Source organism: Diutina rugosa, assembly GCF_008704595.1.
Source record: "Diutina rugosa strain CBS 613 chromosome Unknown scaffold2_size729309, whole genome shotgun sequence".
NCBI lineage: Eukaryota > Fungi > Ascomycota > Pichiomycetes > Serinales > Debaryomycetaceae > Diutina > Diutina rugosa.
This window is the reverse complement of record NW_022995199.1, coordinates 699,762-723,095: the sequence shown is the minus strand read 5'-3', so window position 1 is coordinate 723,095 and position 23,334 is coordinate 699,762. Positions and strand designations below refer to the sequence as shown.

The window sequence follows — 23,334 nt, the reverse complement described above, 5'->3', positions numbered from 1 at the left end:
AACCCGTTATACATCATTCGCTGTCATGCTGCTTCTTACAGAAAATTTTACTTTCGCGGTCACTCATAACCCAAGGTGACTTTCGATTGTTAATTGATAGATCGCTTCGAAAGTGTCTCAGCTGCAGATTTCAGTAGTGGATATTTTTTTGGAACCCTGAGAAGTTAGATCGACGACGCAGATATGCTAGAAGTGAGACATTCGGTCACGAGACTATATATAGTAACAAGCGTAGAAAGTAGTGTCAAGCTATGGTTGCTGAGACATACTACACTTGATCTGAGCTAAAAGGCAAAGAGAGACAAAATATGTATTAATCTTTTTACGACTGAGACTTACGCAATGCGTGGATAAATGATGCCTTCCGGTTTTACATTGATAGAGACCTTCTGGTAAAGACTATTCCTAGACGTAGGATAATGTATTCTATGGCGACAGTGAAATGAGGTTCTACAATGTACAACAGGAATGCATAAGACTTCTATGGACTCGCAACCAAACGTTCTCTGCGGGTCGTAACAGAATCATGTTTATGCGTCGAAAGGTAATAAATTCTCCTAATTTCAAAGCTACATTTGGTTTATTGTGAATCATTAGCGTCTCATTACAACATAGGATATCGTCATTAACTATCTCCATCAGGCTCCAGATCTGGTGAGGGTATACTTCTGGAACAGTCTTGCCAATTGCTTTCTCACAGTCACCTTCTGTGCTCCCACGAACAGGTCAACCAGAACCTTAATGGCTCTGTTCAAATCCAGTTGGGATACAAAATCCAGAAGTCGCATCTTGGCAAATGCTTCAGCAATACGCAAAATCGATTCCAAATGCCGCACCGTGATTGGAAACGAACCTGTACTGATCGATTCCTTTCTCAAATCCGCATATACTCGCAGCACCTTATCAACATCCATCTGATAAAGCTTCGGGAAGCATCTGTGGCGCGCATAGTTGATGTACTTCACCAAGAGCTCCTGCAGAATAGGAGAAATTTCTTCTTCTTTCTCCTTAGTAAGTTCATCGAGCTTCTCCCGACGAGTACGAGTCTCGTCGTCTTCAACATCTTCTGTAGACAGAGGGTGCAGTCGAACATGCAGTTGCAACACGAATTTAGCTAAACGCTCATCGGACTCAGGGTTGACTAAATCCCTCACCACGCAAAGAATATCAAAACGCGACAAAATCGGTTCGGTAAGATTAACATTTTGCGCCAAGGGAAGAGTCAGATTGTAACGACCTCCAATAGGGTTGGCGGCGGCGATGATAGCACACCTAGCTTGAAGTGTTGTGACGATACCCGCTTTTGACACTGAAATCAGCTGTTGTTCCATCGCTTCGTGAATGGATGTACGATCTTGATCGTTCATCTTATCAAATTCATCAATGAGACACGTGCCCTTGTCGGCAAGTACTAAAGCCCCACCTTCGAGGGTCCATTCACGCGTGATGGGGTCTTTCCGCACCAGTGCCGTCAAACCCACAGCCGACGCACCTTGACCAGTGGCGAACACCGCCCGCAGTGATGTCTTTTCCGCATACTTAAGGAATTGCGACTTTGCAGTACCAGGATCCCCTAGAAGAAGGACATTGATATCACCTCTGAGGTTGAGCTTACCATTGACATTTTTCAGAACCCCGCCGAAGAGTGAGCAGGCAATGGCTGTTTTGATATCTTTATGACCATAAATCAGTGGCGCCATCAGAGCAATAACTTTATCAATGATACCAGGTTGACGCAGCAACTCTTTGAATTCTCGCTCTTCCTGTTCAGTCCACATTGCCCCACCACCAGCAGCTTCACTCAGTGATTCCTTCAGTTTGATGTGGTTGGCTTCAATCATAGTGTTGAACACTGGGAAACCATTCTTGATGTTGAGGCCAGCATCGTAATTGTTCTGATAGATACCGGTAATCTCAACCACCTCACCAGGTTTGGCCACATCGACAAGGTCCAGCAAAAGCACAACCTCGCGATGTCTGGGTAATCTCCCCGCAGGTACCGTCCCCGGAGCTTCTTGAAGAGTGATTCTTTGGAAGTTTCGGTAAATTGTCTTTTCCAGATTGACTCTGAAGGGTCCTTTGGCGTGACAGTTAGTACAAAACAGAACCTTCACTTCTTGTGTGGGTCCCTGCACGAAAGGACCCAAAACGGCGCCACATTTGAGACAATCGAACTTGACATATTTGAGTTGAGGGAACACCCCAGTGCGTCGAGTAACAACACCACTGACCTTGACGAGCTGACCCATGTTCGCTTCACGAAGATCACGAATATTCATGAGATGAGGGAATTCAGCAATACGGACGTGAATTTCACTGTGGATGTGAGCGTAATTGGGGTAGTGTAACTCAACGGTTTCCATAGCGACAACGTCAAAAATTGCCAACATCTCGTGTGGAGCAGCTAATAAGAATAAAGCCAAGATAGCTTTGGATTCAACGAGATGCGCGTAAGTTACCTCGAGGGATTCGGCATTAACCTCACCGAGAGTTCTGACACGAGCACCGTAAACTGAGTTACCCTGAGCATCGGTATATTCAAGAAGAAAGTTTTTGAGCTCACGGTGAATCAGTCGTGACACTGCAGGTTGTTGGATCCACTCGGCCACCGTGGGTGCTTTGACTTCGGAAAGAGCTTCAAGGGTAAGTTCTTCGGTGAACGGGTCAATCTCAAAGTCTTCCATGTCAAGATCCTCATCGGCTTGGAATTGACGTTGGCGCCGTCTTTGTTTTGGCAATCCAAATTCATCCAAACCAGCATCATCGTCGTCAACATCGTCTAAAAACGCTTGAGAACGACCACTTCTGGCTTGACGCACAAGCTTGTCACGTCTGTTCAATTGTGCATCCACTCTTCTTCTCTCAGCGTCGTCCATCGCATCGTATTCTTCATCGTCAATGTTCTCGAGGTCGTAGACATCTTCGGCACGATTCATACGGTAATCACGCTCAAGATTATCCATAAGATCCTCGCCATCCTCATCTTCACTAGGAATGTCTTCGATATCATTTTGAATTTCAGCCTCATCTTCGTCGGGATCGAAGGGAGCGGCAGGTGACGATGGTGGAAGCGCTGGACTCAGCGGCAAACCCATGGCAGGTGAACTGGGGACATCGTCGTCATTCCGTCTCTTGCGACCTCGAGTAGGACTACTCTCTGGTGGATATGTGGGCGACAGTGGCACGGGAGGTGAAGACATGAAGTGCTGAAAAGTGCGACGCGTCCTTAATTGAATTTAGTCGTGTCGGGTCACGTGCAGAACCCCGACAAGGCTGGAGCAAATTCGCACTTCCAGCCATGGAATTGATTGAGTCAAAGCAATGTAGCTTGCAGGATTCGATGGTACATACCCTAAAACGATTGAAGGGACTCTTATCAAACCACGTTAGCAAAATTCAAATTATCACATACAACAAATACGTCATTAATACGACGTTGAAGCTGTTTTCTTGCTACGCTCTGGATCAGATCTTGAAAACACGCAAAAATTGGACTATGCTAACCGTCTATAGTCACTACTTGCCAAAATGATCAACCAGAATGAGCCTAAGTGCTAAGGCAAACCTTTTAATAGCCAATTGACGGTGTGTGAAATTCCTAAATTGCATCCATCAATTTCATCATTCAATCTATAGTAACCACCACTCAGGAAGGTAAAATGAGTCAAACTTACCCCACGATTGATAATGCCATCTCTGCCGGCTGGCTAGAATCTATAAACATCCGTACACTACATAGTGATTGCAAAGTACGAATTACGTAATTCCGCATATGTGCAGTACCTGTGGCTAGGTTATGAAGATACGCTATCGACTTTGATCGGACGCCCACCTCTTGACATGACTGCAGCTGAAGACAAGAGCTGGCTTGTAGGGCCAGCTCTCATCAACTTTACCCTGGTGTTTGTCTCGCTTGGAGTGTTCGTCTTCGGCTTTGAACAAGGGTTGATGCTGTCGCTCCTTACTAATGAATACTTCCGTTCGTACTACCGGCATCCGACGCCGGCCCAGATCGGTACCATGATCGCCATTCTCGAGATTGGTGCTCTCTTTAGCTCAATCTTTGCTGGCAGAGTTGGTGACAAAATTGGTCGTCGTCGGACCATCCGCTATGGACTGGCAATCTTTGTCATAGGTGGGCTCATTCAGACTACCAGTGTCAACATTTGGAATCTTTCCCTTGGTCGGTTGATCCTGGGTATTGCCATTGGGTTCTTGACCACCATCATTCCATGCTATCAGCTGGAGATCAGTCCACCCGATCATCGTGGGTTTTATGCATGCCTTGAGTTCACTGGCAATATTATCGGGTATTCACTGCTGATCTGGACTGACTATGGGTTTCTGTTCTTAGAAAGTAATTACCTGTGGCGTATTCCGTTGTTCGTCCAGTGTATTTTTGGATTCCTTTTATGGATCGGGTCATTCATCATTGTCGAAACACCGAGATGGTTACTTGACCATGACCATAACGAGGAAGGCTATATCGTTATATCTGATCTTTACGCCGATGGTGATTTGGAAAGCGACGAAGCTGTTTCGATTTACCGTGATATTAAGGAGCTGATTTTGATCAATCGCATTGATGGCGGTGAGCGTTCATACAGCTACTTGTTCAAACGATACCGCAAGCGTCTCTCAGTGGCATGCTTTGCTCAGATGTTTGCTCAGCTCAATGGTATCAACATCATTTCATACTACGCCCCCTACATCTTCGAACTGGCTGGTTGGGTCGGTCGTCTGGCTATTCTTATGACCGGGATCAACTCGCTTGTATACATTGCCTCCACCATTCCTCCTTGGTATCTTGTCGATACGTGGGGTCGAAAGCCACTTTTGGAACTGGGGGCGATATTGATGGGTACACCGTTGCTTGTGATTGCGTTGTCGCTTCGTTCCAATAACAGATACACACCAATGACCGTGGTGTTTTCTGTAATCACTTGCAACGCGGCATTTGGTTACTCTTGGGGGCCTATCCCTTGGTTAATGCTGGAGGTGTTTCCTAATCTGGTCAGACTGAAGGGTGCAGCGATGTCTACGGCAACTAATTGGTTGTGTAATTTCATTGTTGGTGAAATGACACCGATTCTTCTTGACGTCATCAAATGGAAGACCTACTTGATCCCTGCGTCCTCTTGTTTCTTATCATTCTTCGCTGTGCGCTACTTATTTCCAGAAACTAAGGGTATCACTCTTGAAGACATGGGGCTGGTATTCGACGACTCATCCTCAGTGTTCAGTTTCCATCTGGGGTATAATCTGAATCGAGACGAACGCGAAAGACTGTTGCTGATTGACGAAAGAGATCCTCCGAGACCAGTGCCTTATGCTCAAGTTGCTCGTGATCCCAGGCTGCAAGCTAACACAATCCAAGAGAATTTGATTACAGGTTTGGTCTTGCCCGAGGCACCATCCGTGGCCAACAGCGGTTCTCAAGTTCAAGGGAAGGTGATCAATCCTACTCAATCTGAGGTTAGTGCTGACTCTATTCCACAAGAAATAGAACCTCCGCTGGCGGACCAAATCGCCAAGTTCAAACTTGACAGATTGAATAAAGGGTTCTTTTCTAGGTTTGGTCAAAAACAAAAGAAGGCTGATGAAGAGACGCCGTTGTTGCAACGTAATTAGTATCGAGACAAAAAAATAATATACGATCTGCGCAAACCCGGAATCGAACCGGGGGCCCAACGATGGCAACGTTGGATTTTACCACTAAACCATTTGCGCGCTACGAGAGCACGTGGGCGGGCACCAATTGGGAAGGATCAATAACAACACCAATTCTTGCGGAATTTCCCACGAAATAAGCTCAAGATTCAACTCAAGGGGACCCCTTAAGAAACCACTCAATAGTTTTGTTTTGAAAGTTTCCGACGTTATTTTCAATCTAAAATGGGGATAAAAAAGGGATAGATAAAAAAAAGATAAGAGATAGCAATCATAAATCACGTGCTCTAAGTTCCTCGATACTTAAATACTTGAGATTCGCGTCCAAAAAAATTGGGGCGGTTGGACAACCGCCCCCTCCCCTTTTGAGCATGGCTCACTCCCCTTCCAAAAAGGATTTAGTTCCTTAAGGACTTCGTGTCCGCCCGACTTAGGACTCCGTGTCCGCCTCACTCAGGACTCCGTGTCCACTCCACTTAAGGACTCCGTGTCCGCTCCTTGAAGATCTCCACATCTGCCTCGGTGATGTCCACCCTGATGTTTTGCGTACATAGCTTTTTACAGATGGACATCGAATGCACATGCATACTCCCAATATTTGTAGAGAGATGATAACTTACTTGTTCTTAAAAGTTATGTTTGTTGAGTTATATTTAGGCTTTTTAGACGCTGTCTGGAGTGACAACTGGCGAGTCGGCATCCTGTACACTGTCAGGGGTTACCACGGGAATGTCATCTTTATTCTCCGTGCTTTCTTTGGGTTTATCAAGAGCTTTCTTTGGTAGGTTGGTGGGCTCTTCCAACTTTTCTTTACTCTTCTCCTTCGCTTCAACTCCCAGAATGTTAACCGGAGTAAACTTCTTCGGCAACAGAACACGCGAGAACCGCAGCTTCAACCGTTGGGTGACCAAGTCCATGTCCAAATGGCGAGTAAGCGACAATTTAGGGATACATCCAATGTAATGGTCATCATCTAATTGCACATCGAGTGGATCTTGCGTGTGACAACCTGGCAGAATCAGCAACCGAATCAGATGCTTTTTACCCGATGGAGAGTTGGGGTCTTCAGCCTCATACAATTCAAAGACGATTTGCGACAAATAATCCAACTCGGGTAAAGCATTTCTGGCAATCTTCATCGGCACCTTCAGCTCGAAGAGTACATTCAATAATGTGTAAATGTGCGATTCTTTGGTGAAGTAAAGCACCACACCCGGTTTGGTATCCTTCCGCTTGAATTCAGAGATATCCAGCAATACTTGCTTCGCTAAAGGCAACGAAGTGAGCAAACCAATGTCTAACTTCTCTTCTTCCTTGATCCCGTATTCTTGAGGGCAGATAAAGTCGAACAACACCTTAGATAACTTGTATAATTCGCGTAATCTTGAGAACTGCTGCTGGTCAAATGGAGTTTCCAGTTTGGTTGAGTTCAGACTCTCTTGAAGTACCCAACCAAGAGAACCCGCATGCACATTCAGCAGAGGCAAGTGCGATTGGGAACTTGTGGCCAGACCGGGGGGAGTCGAGTTCACTGGAGAGAATGCATCGGGGATCTTGAAGTTGTTCGCTGCCAACTCGTTGATGGGATATTGTTTAACCAAAGAGTGGTTAGCGATGTCGGGACAAGTCGCTTGTAAACGCTTTTGCAATTCAGGATCATTCTTGTCCCACGCAAACACTTTTTGCAAAAACTTACGGTTGTGAAGAGCATCATACTTCATGGTGTCATACAACTCAGAAATCTTCAGTGGGTGAGTCTTTTCAACCAGCACGAACTCTTGGAACAACTTGTCCCAACGTTCGCGGAAAAGCATGGGATCCTCCCCGCAACACCACCTGTCTTGGAAAGTATTCACATCCTTCGTTTCGAAATTGTATTCGAGAATTTGTTTGTGTAAGTTCATCAATTGGCATACGCGCTTGATGACATCGAAGGGTTGGGGCATTTTGGGTGGCCATGTGAATTGAGGCGGAGCTTCAGCACCTTGACGCAATAAGGGCTTGAGCTTCTTCTTAACTTTATCCATTAAATCTTTAGCAGCATTTGAGTCGTCAAGCAAATCCTTACGAACAATAAGATAGTCATCAGGGAGAGTGTCATGTTCAGCATCGAGTCCGAGAAGAGACATCGTCGCCAAGTTGGCCAGGGCAGTGACCCGACGTTCCAGCGAAGTGTAAACCTTGACATTATCGAGCGCCAGCCGGTTGAGCAACTTGATGTTTTGTCTCATCTGCTCACCAACGTCGTGGGCTTGGTACTTAGCTGAATGCGTCGGCTCACCACCCCATTTGAGAATAAGTTGCACCTTTTCCACTTCTTCAGTTTCAGAATTCACCGTGGGTTTAAGCTGGACTTTAGTACCAGGGAAGTGCATCTTCTTTTCAAGAGCTCCACAAAGCTGGGTCAACTTTTTAGGATCTTCAAACTTCTTTTCCAAAGCAATCTTAGCAGTACGAAGTACGACTTCGAGGTCACTGACATTACGGATAATGACTTCCTCGCGGTGACCCTTGAGCAACGAGATAAAAAGAGGCAGCCTGAAGGAATACTTGAACTTTTGCTTCGGGGTACGATCGGCATGGCGAATAACCAGAACCATCCCCTTGAGCACCCACTTCTGTTCCTTTTCTTCGAACCGCAGGTCCAGTCGCTTCAGTGCTGGAAGCTTATTCTTGATCAAGTCACGCAGCTTTTTGGCCTCCATGAACTTTTGACGCAAAATCAGAGCACAGGTGTCATAGTAGTCGTTGTTGTCTTTGACAAAGGAGAAACCATTGACATCAATGACGTACAGAGCACCATTTACTCGCAAAAGATCAAACCCACAAATCGTTTGTTGGAAAATACGCAGCACATTCCGTGCCATTTCGGTTTCTTCCTCGGTGAGTTCAGTGATATATCGAATTTCCTTACCATGGGTGTTACGTCTGACGATACCATCAACCACTGGCAGCTTCCGCGTTTCGGCGTGGCAGTAACCTTGACCGACGGTGTAGGCCTTCACATCTTCGAAATTGTCAGTATCCATAAATTGTTCGTAGATGTACAGACCTTCGGTTCGAGGATGGTTGAGGTTAGGATCAAATTCACTCAGCTTATTACCAATCTTGCGGAAGAGACGACGCCCACCACCACCATTGGCCTTGGGGTAGTAGATGTAGATGTTATGGTTTTCACCATCGACGGGTTTTTCCACGAATGGTTTCTTCAAAATCTTGTCACCTACTTTAAGCGTGTCGTCATCGATCATCTCCCATTCCGGTTCATGTTGATTGGTGAGGTCATGAATCGCTTGTTCCAGCATTCCCACAACATCACGAAGTCTCTGCTTTAGCTCTTCGTTGATTTGCGGTCCGCCGTCGCGTGAAATTTCGAGGCGATCAGGCAGAGGGACATTGGCGTGATTCAATATCAGAAGTACAAGTCGACGATCCCATAAAGCTTTTTGGAGGACGAGATCATTGAGTAAGTAGGGCTTCCGGTAGTTGGCGTAGGCAATCGCCTTATCCAATGGAAAACCAGTCAGGAAGAACGAAATCAAAAAATCGCAAGTGGGCCAGTTTTCAATCGCTTCATCCAAGATGACCTTGTCCCCGAACACAATGGTTTCAAATTCGCCATTCTCGATGAGACGGTTGAGAATACGCCGACAGGGCTTCAGTAATACCTTGGCATCCATGGCACACACCCCGATCTTGCCAATCTTAGGAAGCAACGGGCCGACACGTTCCTTGCTCAGGACTCTCAGAAGCGCTTGACTTTGACTGTCGTTATCGAAAGCCTGACGGATGTCGTCTTCGGTAACCAGGTTTTTCGCCAGCAGCAGGTCCACCAGAGTCAGAAGGCCCTTGTCCTCCTTATTGGTTTTGGGTTCATACAGCTCGAGCATGGGGGCAATCAGGGCGATCGCCTTCTCCATCACCGGCAGGTGTGATCTGGCTGCCTCCAGACCGTTGAAGATGGCCAGCTTGTTGGGGATAGGCACCGGGGCCAGTTTTTCTTCCCCCATGGTCAAGAATGATCGGTGAGACCAGAACTGATTTTTTCGTGAAGTAGATACACCACCACCACCTTGCTCAGAGCTGCAGCATGCGTGCAGCTAGCGTTGGGAGGCGGTTCACGTGGTCTACTGCGGCGTCCAGCGGTCGAAGCTGGGAAAATAATAAGCGGCGCCGTTTAATATTCGTAGTCATCGCGAGATGAATGGCATGACTCAGCTGCCATGTATGGTATCCGTAGGCAACACTAGGCATTTGGAAATACTTCTAATTAATTGGGAAATGCGAACCGCACTACGGAGAATAACCTAACTGTTATTATGGCTGGTGTCCACAGGCAGAGTCAAACTCAAGCGGCATCCCGGGGGATCAAATTTGCTGGATGCCGTTCAACCGATAGATGTGTCAATTCCATTAATTGTCTATCAAAAGAGACTACCTGCGACTCATCCACACGTCAGTAAATACGATTGATCTGGTAAGGTTAAATACGGTCATTTCCGAAAATTCCGAACTAGATTGTATCCGCAAGATCTGTTAATGGTATCAGTTATAAGAGTTATGCAGCCAGACGCGGCGTTTACGTTAACGGCTCACAAAGACTTGTACAGGGTCCTCGCCACCAGCATTGGCTGCAATGATGGCAGGTCTTGTTCCCCGCGTGGAAGGCGCGGGAGTCTGCTGTGGTGTACTTATGCGGCAAGTGCTTCATAGGGTAAGAAATAAATTGAGAAACGTAGAGATAAGGGTAAATAATGTGCTGCTGGCTACGACAATTTTACGAATGTCACGACGCTCCGTTAACCACCTCTGCTCTTGGATGCAGTGGTGACTGCAGCCCAAAGTGGCTGCATCGACGTAGTCAATCTATCTCTCTCACCCCGAGGAGCCGAAGTGGACTAAAATATTTTCAACTCCCAAGTTGGCGTGAGAGAGGATTCCCCGAAGGGATAAGCAAATCGTTTCTATTTTCATAAATCCTAGGGTACCGTCTAAATGACGTGGTTGAATAAGTAACTTATCAGTTCCCCATTCACCAGTCTTCTAATGCATTCGGCGAAGATCGCCAGCACATCGATCACCGCTAACTTTTCGTGGGTTTGACTGATGGGGTAGGTGTTGGTGACAACAATCTTGTCAATGCACTCCAGCTCCGTCAACACTTGGAGACAGTTGCCCGAAAACACCCCGTGGGTGCCCAACACGTACACCGCCTTGGCACCACAGTTGAGTCTCAAGTGTTCGGCAGCGGCGACAAACGACGTCGGCTTGTCGATCATGTCGTCCAAAATGATCGCCGTCTTGCCCTTGACGTCACCAACGAGGGTGATCAACTTTTCCGGGGCCACTTCCTCGTCGTCGTCATCGTCAGAGTTGGTGGCATCATAAGTACCACCCAAGGCGTCGCCGCCGTTGATCGCAGGCACCGGGGGCACGGGGTCGGCGGCGTAGTCTTCATCAACAACGTGACCCTTCACCACTCTCGCGGTTTGAAGCTCAGACACGATGTTGTCTTCCTCCTCTTCTTCATCGTCGTTGTCCTTCAAATTCAGTCTCGCCAACGCCTTCTTCTTCGAGTATTGGTCGTGTGTACGGCGACGATCGGTGTGGATCATGGCGAAGTTGATCTTGAGCGCGTCCGCCAACGCCGTCACCCGCTTGGTGCCGCCAGGATTCTTCGACACCACCACCGCTTCTTCCCAATCGGCGATGTTGTGACGGATCCAGTTGGCCAACGAGGGGCCGGCAAACAAGTTGTCGACGGGCTTAGTGAAAAACCCCTGCATCTGGGCCGCGTGCAAGTCCATCGAGATGACGTGGTCGGCACCCGCCATCACCAACAAGTTGGCAAGCATGCGGGCGGTGATGGCACCACGGTGCTTCTTCATCTTCAGCTGCTTCGAGTAAGGGAACTGGGGGATCACCGCCGTCACCTTGGCCGCCAGCCCGCCTCTGCACGCCAGAATAAGAATTAGGAGCTCCATGATGTGATCGTTGATCTCGGGCGAACCCAGCTGGATAATGTAGACATCTTCGTCCCGGATGGACACCCCGATTTGCACCAGGGTCTCGCCATTCGAGAACTTCTTGAGGGTGCACGGCGCTGGCTCCACGCCGAGCTTTTCACACACAAGCTTACCAAGCTCCGGGTGAGATGAGCCAACAAAAACCTTGCACTTTCTCATTTCCATCAATTGTGGGGTGTGATATCGACACAGAGAAAACCCCAGTGATGAGATGTCTGCGATGAGTGTGGTCTGCCCCAGGTGCAGGCACAGCCAATCGCGCACCCGGTAATTTACGGGTGTAAGACGCAGTATAGGGCATTGCCGGGAGTATCAGGCATCTACTTGGCCTCTAGATGGTGGTGTGACTTGCTTTGTCATCGAATATTTCACCAGAATTCATGTACTGCACGATTTTATCATGATCTCCGATGATTCCTTTGGACCTCCCTCAATCCCCTTTTTCGAGTCACGTGATCCTAACGTTTTTCAGGAGACGTCGCAAATTAGTTTGGCGGCGGCCGCCCCTTGATCTCCCACGTTGTGATAAATTTGCATGGTTAATTAAGGCATGATACGTAAATTCTGTCAATACATCGTAAATTACTTAAAATCTCTTTTCCAATTCGTCCAACAAGGTGACACAGTCCTTGGCGAAGTTTCTGATACCTTCCGACAACTTTTCGGTGGCCATAGCGTCTTCGTTAAGCAAGAATCTGAAGGTGGCTTCGTCGTCAACGTAAGAAACCTTTTCGTGCTTGGAGGCTTGAGCGGATTCCACCGACAACTTGGCGGGGACGGATTCGGTCGAGTCCAACAATTCTTGCAACAACTTGGGCGAGATGGTCAAGTAGTCGCAACCAGCCAAGGCTTCAATTTCACCGGTGTTTCTGAACGAAGCACCCATGACAATGGTCTTGTAGCCGTACTTCTTGTAGTAGTTGTAGATGTCAGTGACCGATTCCACACCGGGGTCGTTTTCGGCGGTGTATTCCTTACCGGTGCTCTTCTTGTACCAGTCCAAGATTCTGCCGACGAAGGGCGAGATCAAGGTGACTTGAGCTTCGGCACAAGCAACGGCTTGCACGAACGAGAACAACAAGGTCAAGTTGCAGTGGATGCCGTGCTTCGATTCCAATTCTCTGGCGGCTTGGATACCTTCCCAGGTGGAGGCGACCTTGATCAAGACTCTGTCCTTAGAGATGCCTTGTTCTTCGTACAACTTGATGATGTGGAGGGCCTTTTCAATGGTCTTTTCCTTGTCGAACGACAACCGCGCGTCCACTTCGGTAGACACCCGTCCGGGGACAATCTTTAAGATTTCCTTACCGAATTCAACCAACAAACGGTCGAGGGCAAGGGTGGCCTTGTGCTTGGCATCGCCATCGTGTTGGTTGGCGTAGTCGACGGCGACATCGATCAACTTGGCGTATTCGGTCTTCTTGGTGGCAGCCAAGATGAGCGAAGGGTTAGTGGTGGCATCTTGAGGGGTGTACTTGGCAATCGACTCGAAGTCACCAGTGTCGGCGACAATGACGGTGCCGGTAGCCTTCAATTGTTCAAGAGAGTTGGACATGGGGATCAATGGGGGAGGGGTGTATTTTTCAGGAGGATCGTTGGGCTATTTATTGCGGCGATGCTGGGGGCACGTGAGCTTGCCACGTTAACGCATATTGTGTAGTTCGATTACGAGCCCTGGGTGGGTTTTTTTACTAAATAGTTTTCTCACCATAGTAAAATGGGGTGCGAATCCCCGGGGTCGATTGCCTATGCATTACTAACCGAGTGGCTCCGCTATGTTTGGCTCAGCCGTTACTAATTCGAATGACTAACACGACGTAATCACAAGTAACAAAGTAATTTTAAAGTAATATAACCACCACGGAACCGTCATGCTCAAACTGACAACGGCTGATTGCTCTCGACCATTGCCACCAATTGCGTGTCGCTATTAAGCTCCCCCAAGGAATGCTAAAATCCGAATGGGCTTCGTTGCACAATTGATACGTTACCGCTGGAGGTTGCCCCTCGCCACAGCAATGTATCCGTACGTCAACGGTTCGTCCGTCGCGGAGATGTGAGCGCCGGCAACTATTTGATCGGTGATCGGCTCGGCTGTCGGGGACGCATGACAGCCGGGAATTGCTGTATCAGATTACAAGATTTTCACAACAACAACTCGATATGGTGAAAAGACTTTACATTCGGGCCCACACCGACTACGACTCCAAGTTCCAGGTGGTGCCGATTAACGTCAATGAGCCCATTGTCTTCGAGCTGAAGCTCGGCAAGTTTGAACTTATCATCGATATCAAAGGATTCGACGGGTCAGAGTACCATTTGCACAACAGTTGCTACCTGCAAGGCGACCACAAGTTTCTTGATGGCACCTCCCGCTCCAAGGACGACAACTTCGACGTACGCAGCAATGCCAACGTCCAGTTCGAAGTGTTTTTCACTCCTAACCATGACATCAACCTGAGCGAATTGGTGTTTGGCAACGATTGTCCCGTCCCCGTACGCGGTGTCATTCCCACTACACTCCTCAATACTGGGCTTAAGTTGTTCAATTGGTTCATCAATGATACCGTTAAGGGGAACTTGACTATCGATACCCCCTATATCTACGGGTTAGGCATCAATCTGTTCACCTTTGTTACGATCGCTCCTAAAGGCTTGGGACCGGAAAAGCTCAAAGGCAAACATGGTTACAATGAAGGCTTAGGGAAGCAGCAAAAAACCGAAAGCCTTTCCATCCCCGATGGTCTGGATGAACGTGTGAGCTATTTCATGAAGGATAAGCACTGTAAGAAGTTTACTTTCCACAAGGGCGTTCGCTACCAGCTTCTGTTTGAATCCAACTTGATCAAAATGGCCGATTCCGCGTACGCCGTGAGTCTCCCAGCTTGGGGTCTGAAGACCTTCGACATCGACGTGACCCTGTATGCCAATGACACGCTTAACAACTTCAATTGGGTCATTAAGGAAGGTGGACATGATGGATTTAAAGATGGAACCGTCGGGTTGGTCGTCAACTTTGCTTTGGTCGACGAACCCAAAAACCGCAAGCCTACCTCAGACAAAGCCGCCGAGACTACGGCTAATGATACTGCCAAGGACTCCAAAACTGAATCGCTGCTGGCTAGGCAAGAGCAGGCGCTGGAAGCGGCGCTGCAAAAGGACACCGCGCCCACGAAGGAGTCATCTCAAGCCACACAACCCTCATCAACCACTAATGCTGACGAAGCTAAATCATTGCCATCGGAACACCATGAGTCTCGGGTGTTGTTTAGGAAGTCCGCTCCCGTCAAAGGACTCGAACCACTTGAGGATCTTCACATAAACGACGAAGTTGAATAGATTTTGATACATATTATATTACATTGATGATCCCACGTTAGACGCGTAATTTGCAGACACTCAATTGCGAGCCCTGCATCACGATAACTCGCGCACCCGTCATCTCACTTCCTCTCCCTAACGCACTCACGAAAGCTATACCAATTATAAGGCAGTGACCGATGGATTCCGAGGAAGGCGGAACGAGCAAAGCTAACCTGCCCCGCCCTTCCATCTCGAGTGATCCGTTCGCTGCTTACCATCACCGCAAGCCCCTGATATCCACCGACTTGGACCAGTTTTCTTTGGATGCTGCTATTGGTGATGCCTTCAAAGCAGTCTTGGGCACCACCACTGAGGAACCAGCCGAAGAGGCCTCTGATAATGATGGTGAGTTCAATTTTGACGACACCATTAGTCAAGCATTCAAAAAGGTCATGGCTGAAGCAAAGCAAGAAAGTAATGAGCCTGAGATTGGCGAACCCTACAAAAATGACCAACTGCGAGCTGAGCATTACCCTGACCAGCATGACAGTCATGCTATCGAATCAAATAATCATCACGACTCAGCCGAAGCCAGCTTTGACTTGGAAGGCGCTATCGATGCCGCTTTCGAACTGATACCTGCCAATGGAGCAGCAGCCGACGAGCGAGATGGCTCAGTGACCCCTAACAGCCACCATGACAATGGCATCGATATGAGAGCCGAGATCAAGGATGTTTTCGAAGAAATGGAATCACTGTCGTACCCTCGTAAAGACTCAGAAAACGCTTCAGATAAACTAGATTTAGAGGGCGTGATAAGTGGTGCTTTCGAAGGTCTTGCCAAATCAGCCGAACCAGAGATAGTTCATCTGACTCATCGATCTGCTCAGGAGACTGAATCGGCGGTTTTAAACGCTGAAGCAAGTAATGATGAAGTGGGTGACCATGAACTCCCTATTGAGAACGACGACGACGACGACGATGAGTTCACTTCAGCAATTGGTGAAGCATTCAAAGCATTTCCTGAGCTTGGAGCAAGCGTAGGCAAGTCCGCATCTTCCGATCCGGAGGTCCCAGCTCATAAAGAATCAAGCAGCGTCAACTCAGTACAACAAATCAGTTCGAATGAACCCTACAGCTTACGTATGACTCTGAGAAGTACGACGCCACATCTGCCAGCAACACTGCCAAAAACGCGTTCAGCTCTGCCCCCTGTCATGGATAATAATATTGATGATGTTGTCGTTACGAAGATCGAGTCCCACGCCTCAAGTCGGGAGATCAGCCAGGCACCTTCTGGTCTGTCGTCACCAAAGGCCGAGGTTGAACACGGCGGGCCAAGTGATGACGATGACCTCAACGCCGTGATATCAAATGCGCTCGATTCTGTATTAGGTGTTGGTCCGAAAGAATCCCTGGCTCCAACTCAACCAGAACTTGAGCCTGTACATCAAATTGCGTCTGAAAGTCGGCAAGAAGCCAAACCGCCTCAACGATCCCAATCTCACCTGCCCGAACCACCAGAAAGGAAAGATCTGATTGACTTGAGCCAAGTGATTGGTAATGCTGTCAAGGTTGCCATTAGTGGACTGGAGAGCCCATCGGCTGAACACGAGACTGAACCTACCGGTCCCAATAATAATGAATCAACCGATACAGACCTTGAAGCCGCCATTGGTAACGCGCTTCTGATGTTCACATCTGAACAGGTAAAAGAAAACGATGATGATGAGGATTTGGATGACGCTATTGGACAGGCTTTCCAAACTGTATTGGGTGCTGACCTCACGAATAAAGAAAACAACAGAGAACGGAGTAAAGCAGATGCAGATGCAGACTTAGAACAAGCCATTAGCGATGCTTTAAGTATCGCTGCCCCTCTCAGAGGCACCCAGGAAGGCAATGAAGAGCTTGAGCATATCATATCCGAAGCATTCACGCTGGTGCTTGAAGATCGTCGGCCACGACGCGATCTGATTCTCCATGTCGCGTCTGTTATGCGTCAATCGTTGGATACTGAGATAGAAGCATCTCTGATGGACAGTATTATTGAAAATGCATTCTCGATGGCCATGGCGCGGCTGACGACAACGCCTGCGCCGGAACTCTCTAGATTGGTGCTGAACCTCTCAGCAAAGTATGGGCCGTCGAAACGCGGGGCTCCAGAGAAGCAGGCTCGTGAAAGAGAGTTCACTTTAACATCGTTGAAGGTGGCTCGGCATTACGTTGAGGGTCTGGAGTTAGAAGGCTCTGCTGTATTACTTTCAAACTTGTTAAATGATCACACGCCTGGTGCAGCTAATGATCATGAAGTTCCCTGGGTCAATCCTAGTTACATTTCGACAATTGCCACGCAAGTGATATCAGCTCTTTCCATTGAATGTCGATGTACTTCTGATGGATTGAATTCAACAACGTCGCCATCATCCGATGCGTCTCTTTCACCATCAATAAAGCTCAGAGCTGACAGTCGTGAGCGGAAGAAGCAATGGCGTCTTGAGAATGTCGAGCGCAATTTGGATATTGAGCTCAAACAACGAGTGACGCGACGAGCTATAACACTTTACGGCGAAGAAGATAATGCAGACCGACGCAAGTGGATTGAGGAAGAATTTACTCGTCGACGTGACCGTCGCTATGCCAGAAACAAGCGGGCTCGCGGGCATGATAAGGAAATGGTGGAGTCATTGACTCGAAACCCTCATCTTGCGTCTCCAGTGACAAGCTTGTTTACCTTGAGCTCTGCTCTCTTCAACAATGTGTCTGTGGAGTCTGTTTCTGCGTGTGTACTAGCGACTGCCACTGCAGGGGCACTCTATGCACATGAGCATGAAGTTGTCGATATAAAGCTTATTCTGGTCGCAGTTTTCAATATCTTGATGGAATCCATGGAGCGCCAGCCTCTACAGGAACGACTTCTCAATCTTCGCACAGGATTGACTGGACTGAGTGCGCCCTACTTTCCTGGCGACTCTCCTCCATCTCCAGAAGAAGATGATCCCCATGTCAGTGTGTTCTTTGACATCGCCAAACAAATTCAAGGGCTTGCCGATAACGTACTGAGAAAACGACCTCGAGTTCTGGACTCGCTGGGCTCTAAGCGCGCAAAGTACGATGGTCATTATCCAACTTTGGCTCTTCCTGCAACACTGCCATTCATTCTGAACAAGCTCAATCAACCGTCATCAGGAGGTTCTACTCCGCAACCAACTCCCCCCAAGCCTTATGGAGGGCTCAGAAAGCCAGGTAGCTTTCAGCGGCCCCAGCCAAAGATGAAACGTCAATTTTCATCTATGTATCAGTAATTTCATTTCTTCATTGCATTCATAATACAGACCTCAAGTTTATCTCGAAGCATTGAAACAAACAGGCAACAATAATTTGATAACATTGGGAGGTGTTACTCCCTCAAGACATATTGTTTATTAGTGAGTTAACTTGATCAGCCCAGTGTTCTTAAATTTATCCTGTTCAATAATAGATTGATGCAATGAAGTGGATCGAGGACTGGCTTACCTTAAAGGCAAGACAATGTTGGTTGCATGATTCGATTACATGCCAGCTGTGGTGAGTGTGTCGTGAATCCAGTACAGCCAAATGATTCGTAAAAAAGTTTGCCGGCCCCAGGAATCGAACCTGGGTTTGTTCGGGGTTGTGTCGCCACAACGAACCGTACTAACCACTATACTAGACCGGCTTGTTTCAAAAATTTATAAATGATAAGTTAATGACACGTGACAGAAAACGATACCTGACTTTTCCCCAAGAATTTAGCTTTGATTGAATATTTTTTAACAGAAGTTATCACTGATGATTATTGAACATCTAGTGGTTGTTAGTAGTTGCACAGGAGTTCATTTTGGTGCCAAACGAAGCTGATTGAAGTAGGAAAAGAAATTGTTGAGCATCCCTTGATGAATTTTGGAACTTTGGTTTACATCAAGACATTGCTGCATAACAAGTCACATCTTGTTCAAAGTCTCGTGTGTCACATACTTCGCCAGGTGCTGAAATGTGACTTAGCTGTTTCATGTAATTTCCTTTATAAATTTCCCTTCGATCTTGAGTGCAAAAGAGGCATATATGCCCCTCATATTGCAAGAATCGTCAATGATCGAATAACCACATTGATGAAGCTCACAAGCTGTGATACTGACATTCTACTGTGTTCAAACCCGATTTAAAATCACATTGTTGCCATCATGAATTTAACTTGACAGACTTGAATGTGTTTTTCTGGACAAACGGAAAAACCGATACAATACAATTGTGTCTTCAAACGTTGCGCTCATATGGGCTGATACCATATTTTTTTTTCGATGAGATCAATTATTCAGTGTTTGGTGAGTAATTAGCAATTCACTTCGCTGAATACGTAAACGTAGTTTTTTCATTTACATTGTGAGTTATCAAGAAGCATCCGTAAGTAATTTGCGAATTTATCGTGCAATTGAATTTTTGATGATAATTTGTATATATAATGGCAAAATCGTTGTTTAACAGAAGAATTGAAAGAACTACCAGAGATGGCCCATGTATATTTAAAATGTAGATCGGAGAATGTTATAGATTAGAGCTTACTTCGTAACGACCACTCTAACACCTGTTAGGCTTAGCCAGCCATCTTCTAACATGACCAAATCAATGCAAAAAGGAAATTGAGGCAGACAGGATTTGAACCTGCAACCCTTCGATCTGGAGTCGAAAGCTCTACCGTTGAGCCACTGCCCCACTCCTGGTGTTTTTCGAGTTATGGTTATACAGATCAAGGAAGAATAATAGTGCTTAAGTTCTTCGTCTTTGTGAGGTTCTAGAAAGCTCATATGCGCACCTGATATAGTATATAGCGTAAATTTACTTTTGGTGTAAATTTCGATGCGAAATTGAGGATACAAATTTCTTGGAGGTTGCTATTCCATTTAAGATGGACAGAGCTGCCATTGTCGTCGGCCTCAGAGGCTCTAATACGTTGACACGAGAATGTGCGATGGACTGTTGCGTTATTTACAAATTGGTAACGTACCACGTCAATAGCTGGCTCTTGAGAATGTTTTTTCCATAGTTGTTACAGACTTCCACAGTCTTCATAAGAAATCGACCTCCCCGCTGTCCGTAATGAGGCGAATCAACCTCTTTTTGCCGCTCAGACGAAACTCGTACGTACTNCGTACCAAGGGTGCCAACGAACGGCACACTTACTGCGAGTGCCCCGTCAGCCATATCGTCTACCGGCTTGTCAACCAACAACCTACCCCCTACAGAACCGTGTCTGATATGCTCCCCCCTCGACGTCTTAATCTGGTTGCGTTTAAAGAACTAGCCCGCTTTTTGCGAGCTGTGTTCCTCCTTTTCAAGGAGTCACGACTATCACATGAGGCCCCTGCTTTATGGGCAGAGGCTGATTTGAGAACGTGGATTGAACAACACCAGCGGTACATTGAGACAGGCAAGGGGCAGGGTATACACTAACCACCACCACCGAATGAGAAGTTGTTTCTGACCCAACTTTATGTGTTTTTGTTTTCAATCAAGGCGTCTCTCAAGTGACTGGCTCGAATCACCCACGGCTATGGTGTAATTGGCTAACATAATCCCAAAAGGAGAGATCAGGGTTCGATACCCTGTGGCTACGGGCCACATTCCCCCTTTTGCTTGAGCACCCTACTTCAGTTATTACTCTCTCAGAGGTTTGCAGTTTGTTCTTGCTTCCTCAACTCGCAGATATCTTATTTTTTTTTTTTTCACGGCGGTAGGTGGCTCTTAGAGTCTTCTACAACCGTTTTTTACAGGTAGATATTAATGCATACTTATAGATAAAAAAAAAAAAATAAAAAAAATCAACAACACTACTACACACCAATTTTTATGATGGCGGCTAGGGTTGACTCATGCGATCCGCAGGTTATTAACTTTGATACTCTTTTTTCTTAGTTCACGTCCATTCATCTTTGTAAAGGCCAGAAGTTAATTCTTAAAAGATAGAAAATACCAATACAAACTAGGATACAGCAGCACCCAAATTGCGAGCATTCGGTGGTACATGTAAGACCATTGTCTATTTTCAACCTCAAAAGCCTTAACTCTATGCTTACCCCTTCAATCGATTTCGAGATCACCGAGTCATACTATTCATTGCCCACACAAAATATGTCAAATTTATCTTACATGAAAAATAGCTAAATGAATCTCAATTGCAAGAAATAATACCATATTGCACCATACAAAGCGTCATGCCCAAACCTGGAGTTGCACGAACAAGTCCACAAACGCCGGGCTGTCCCAATCACCACGAGCAACAATCGCTCTCACCTCATCCACCATTACCGGATGGCCGCAAACAACGACCGCAAGATTCGTCTGAGCATTGACTGCCTCACTCTTGATAAGATCTTGTAAATCCGGACGGCCTTGAATTGTCAGACGCTTGGGGATTGGCTTCAACGAACCCTTCTCGTCAACCAGCTTTTTGTCACTTTCGCAGGCCGACTCATGAACCATTTGTACGCCAGTATGGTACACCAGTAATTCTATGTTCGAAGGGATCATTGTCAATTCATCCGCAAACCAATCAGTTGTTCTGGATATCCACACAAGCTTAACTTTTCGATCGCGATGTTTTTGAGCATACGTTAAAGCTTCCGACCACATTCCTGGTATCCCATTCCCTGAAGCTAGGAATAAAGCATTGTCATATCTGTTGATGCTTGCTGGTTCAGCGTAAGGCCCGTCGAACAACACGGGCATAGTGCAAGACATCGAGGGAAGTTTCACCAAGTTTTTAGCGATCAGTGAGGTTAAACCTTCCTTCACCTTGGAGAACAAAGTGATATGGTCAGAATGGACAACATAGCAAAAGGGATGTGATTGGAGAATATGAATCCCATTCGGCACCGTGAGGAAAAGATGACCACCGGGGGGATAATACTGAGGATTGGAGATGGGCGCCTTAATCACTATCGTGTCTTCGATTAAGGTGAAGTCAGCTGACTTTACACCAATCAACGCCATTCGTACGAAACGCACGCAACGGTCAAACCCCCAAACAGCTACAGCTGCGTACATAAATGGCCCATAACCTAATGGTGCGAGATGAAGCCACAGACCAACAACAGTAAGAACCGAGAGAACAACATGAAATAGGAAGAAAGCCTCATACCAACGACGACGCAAAAACAATAAAGTCTGGAAGAGGATGATAAACATTGCAACAAATGCAAATGTACCACCCACAAGATAAAGCTCACTGTATTCACTAGCCCTTCTAGTATCGAGAGCAATGGTGAAGCACACCATATGGATCAAAATTTCAATTACGCACACACGAGATATCCACTTATGCCAAACAATCATCGTGGCAAACGACAGGCCCGTCAACCATTGCAAGACATTATTTCTGCCACCAAGGACAATGAGAAGAGGCATCAAAAACACACCGATGATACCGGAGCGATCCGCAACTATACGAGAAATGAATACCGTCTTGGCATGCGCCTCGGAAGGATATCTTGAGACCGGATATATAGTATTGTCGGGATCCCAATAGATTTTGATACCAGTTAAAACGGCGGTTATGATGACAAATGCGGCGATAATCAAGGACTCAATGCGCTTGGGCATTAACCCCACTTCAAACCGGCCTAACAAAACCGCGTCGTAATTCTTATGCCTGAACGTGGCAGAAGCGAAGATATAACGTTGCATTGCTTTCACAAAACGTCGTTGGCGCCGTAATGGAAAGAGGCGACGACCCCAATTGACTGAAGCGTAAAGCATCAACACTCCCAACCAAAAACCCAAGAGAGCACTACCATAGTAAATGGAATTGTTGTAGTTTCCCAAGAAGTACTTATAAGACTTGTAGCTTAGATCACGATAAGTAGTATTCACCCGAAACGGTAACATGATGGGGCCATGGCCCACCTCAGTAAAGTCAATCGCAAATGTGTCATACAACTGTAAAGCGTTAGTTATTGCATCTTCACTAAATTCAGTGTCATAACGCAGACATATTTTGTTAACAGCATTCAAGATTGATGTTGGCGAGCCATCGGTAATCAGTTGAAGGCATCCCACCACCGAAACGAAGATCATGGGGTCGAAGCATGTGGCGTTGCGAGACATCATGCGGGAAACGTTGGTAACCAGCAGGCTACAAGCCGAACCAGCCTGAGCTGCCAGAGAATACACAAGGTTCCGTTGGGCGTATACCTTGGCAACACCAAATATAAGACAAACCAAAATCCATTTCATTGATCAAGTATGGAAAGTTATGCCATCAAGGAAGACATTCTCAGTTTAAATAAAACAATAGAATGAACAAAGCCTCATCGCCATC

The 23,334-nt window shown here is 46.7% G+C and overlaps 8 protein-coding genes across 8 annotated transcripts; 3 read left to right on the top strand and 5 right to left on the bottom strand. All coding sequences in view use genetic code 12, as the record gives it.

The window, feature by feature from the left end:
• Positions 1-638: 638 nt before the first annotated feature.
• MCM2 (MCM DNA helicase complex subunit) lies at positions 639-3,200 on the bottom strand (the record flags this gene model as incomplete). Its single annotated transcript, XM_034158012.1, has 1 exon — positions 639-3,200. One exon carries the CDS (start codon positions 3,198-3,200, stop codon positions 639-641), a length of 2,562 nt encoding a protein of 853 aa, XP_034010472.1.
• A 640-nt stretch (positions 3,201-3,840) lies between these two features.
• Positions 3,841-5,631, top strand: HGT3 (Hgt3p; the record flags this gene model as incomplete). Its single annotated transcript, XM_034158010.1, has 1 exon — positions 3,841-5,631. One exon carries the CDS (start codon positions 3,841-3,843, stop codon positions 5,629-5,631), a length of 1,791 nt encoding a protein of 596 aa, XP_034010471.1.
• A 701-nt stretch (positions 5,632-6,332) lies between these two features.
• AFL1 (inositol polyphosphate kinase) lies at positions 6,333-9,680 on the bottom strand (the record flags this gene model as incomplete). The annotated part of the gene is made up of 1 exon (XM_034158009.1): positions 6,333-9,680. One exon carries the CDS (start codon positions 9,678-9,680, stop codon positions 6,333-6,335), a length of 3,348 nt encoding a protein of 1,115 aa, XP_034010470.1.
• A 981-nt stretch (positions 9,681-10,661) lies between these two features.
• DIURU_005067 (ribose phosphate diphosphokinase subunit) lies at positions 10,662-11,861 on the bottom strand (the record flags this gene model as incomplete). The annotated part of the gene is made up of 1 exon (XM_034158008.1): positions 10,662-11,861. The coding sequence occupies one exon, from the start codon at positions 11,859-11,861 to the stop codon at positions 10,662-10,664; it is 1,200 nt and encodes a 399-aa protein (XP_034010469.1).
• A 421-nt stretch (positions 11,862-12,282) lies between these two features.
• On the bottom strand, positions 12,283-13,251 carry TAL1 (sedoheptulose-7-phosphate:D-glyceraldehyde-3-phosphate transaldolase; the record flags this gene model as incomplete). The annotated part of the gene is made up of 1 exon (XM_034158007.1): positions 12,283-13,251. The coding sequence occupies one exon, from the start codon at positions 13,249-13,251 to the stop codon at positions 12,283-12,285; it is 969 nt and encodes a 322-aa protein (XP_034010468.1).
• Positions 13,252-13,859: 608 nt separating this feature from the next.
• DIURU_005065 (uncharacterized protein) lies at positions 13,860-15,035 on the top strand (the record flags this gene model as incomplete). The annotated part of the gene is made up of 1 exon (XM_034158006.1): positions 13,860-15,035. One exon carries the CDS (start codon positions 13,860-13,862, stop codon positions 15,033-15,035), a length of 1,176 nt encoding a protein of 391 aa, XP_034010467.1.
• A 161-nt stretch (positions 15,036-15,196) lies between these two features.
• DIURU_005064 (uncharacterized protein) lies at positions 15,197-18,304 on the top strand (the record flags this gene model as incomplete). The annotated part of the gene is made up of 1 exon (XM_034158005.1): positions 15,197-18,304. The coding sequence occupies one exon, from the start codon at positions 15,197-15,199 to the stop codon at positions 18,302-18,304; it is 3,108 nt and encodes a 1,035-aa protein (XP_034010466.1).
• Positions 18,305-21,227: 2,923 nt separating this feature from the next.
• DIURU_005063 (ferric reductase family protein) lies at positions 21,228-23,123 on the bottom strand (the record flags this gene model as incomplete). The annotated part of the gene is made up of 1 exon (XM_034158004.1): positions 21,228-23,123. The coding sequence occupies one exon, from the start codon at positions 23,121-23,123 to the stop codon at positions 21,228-21,230; it is 1,896 nt and encodes a 631-aa protein (XP_034010465.1).
• Between the last annotated feature and the right edge of the window lie 211 nt (positions 23,124-23,334).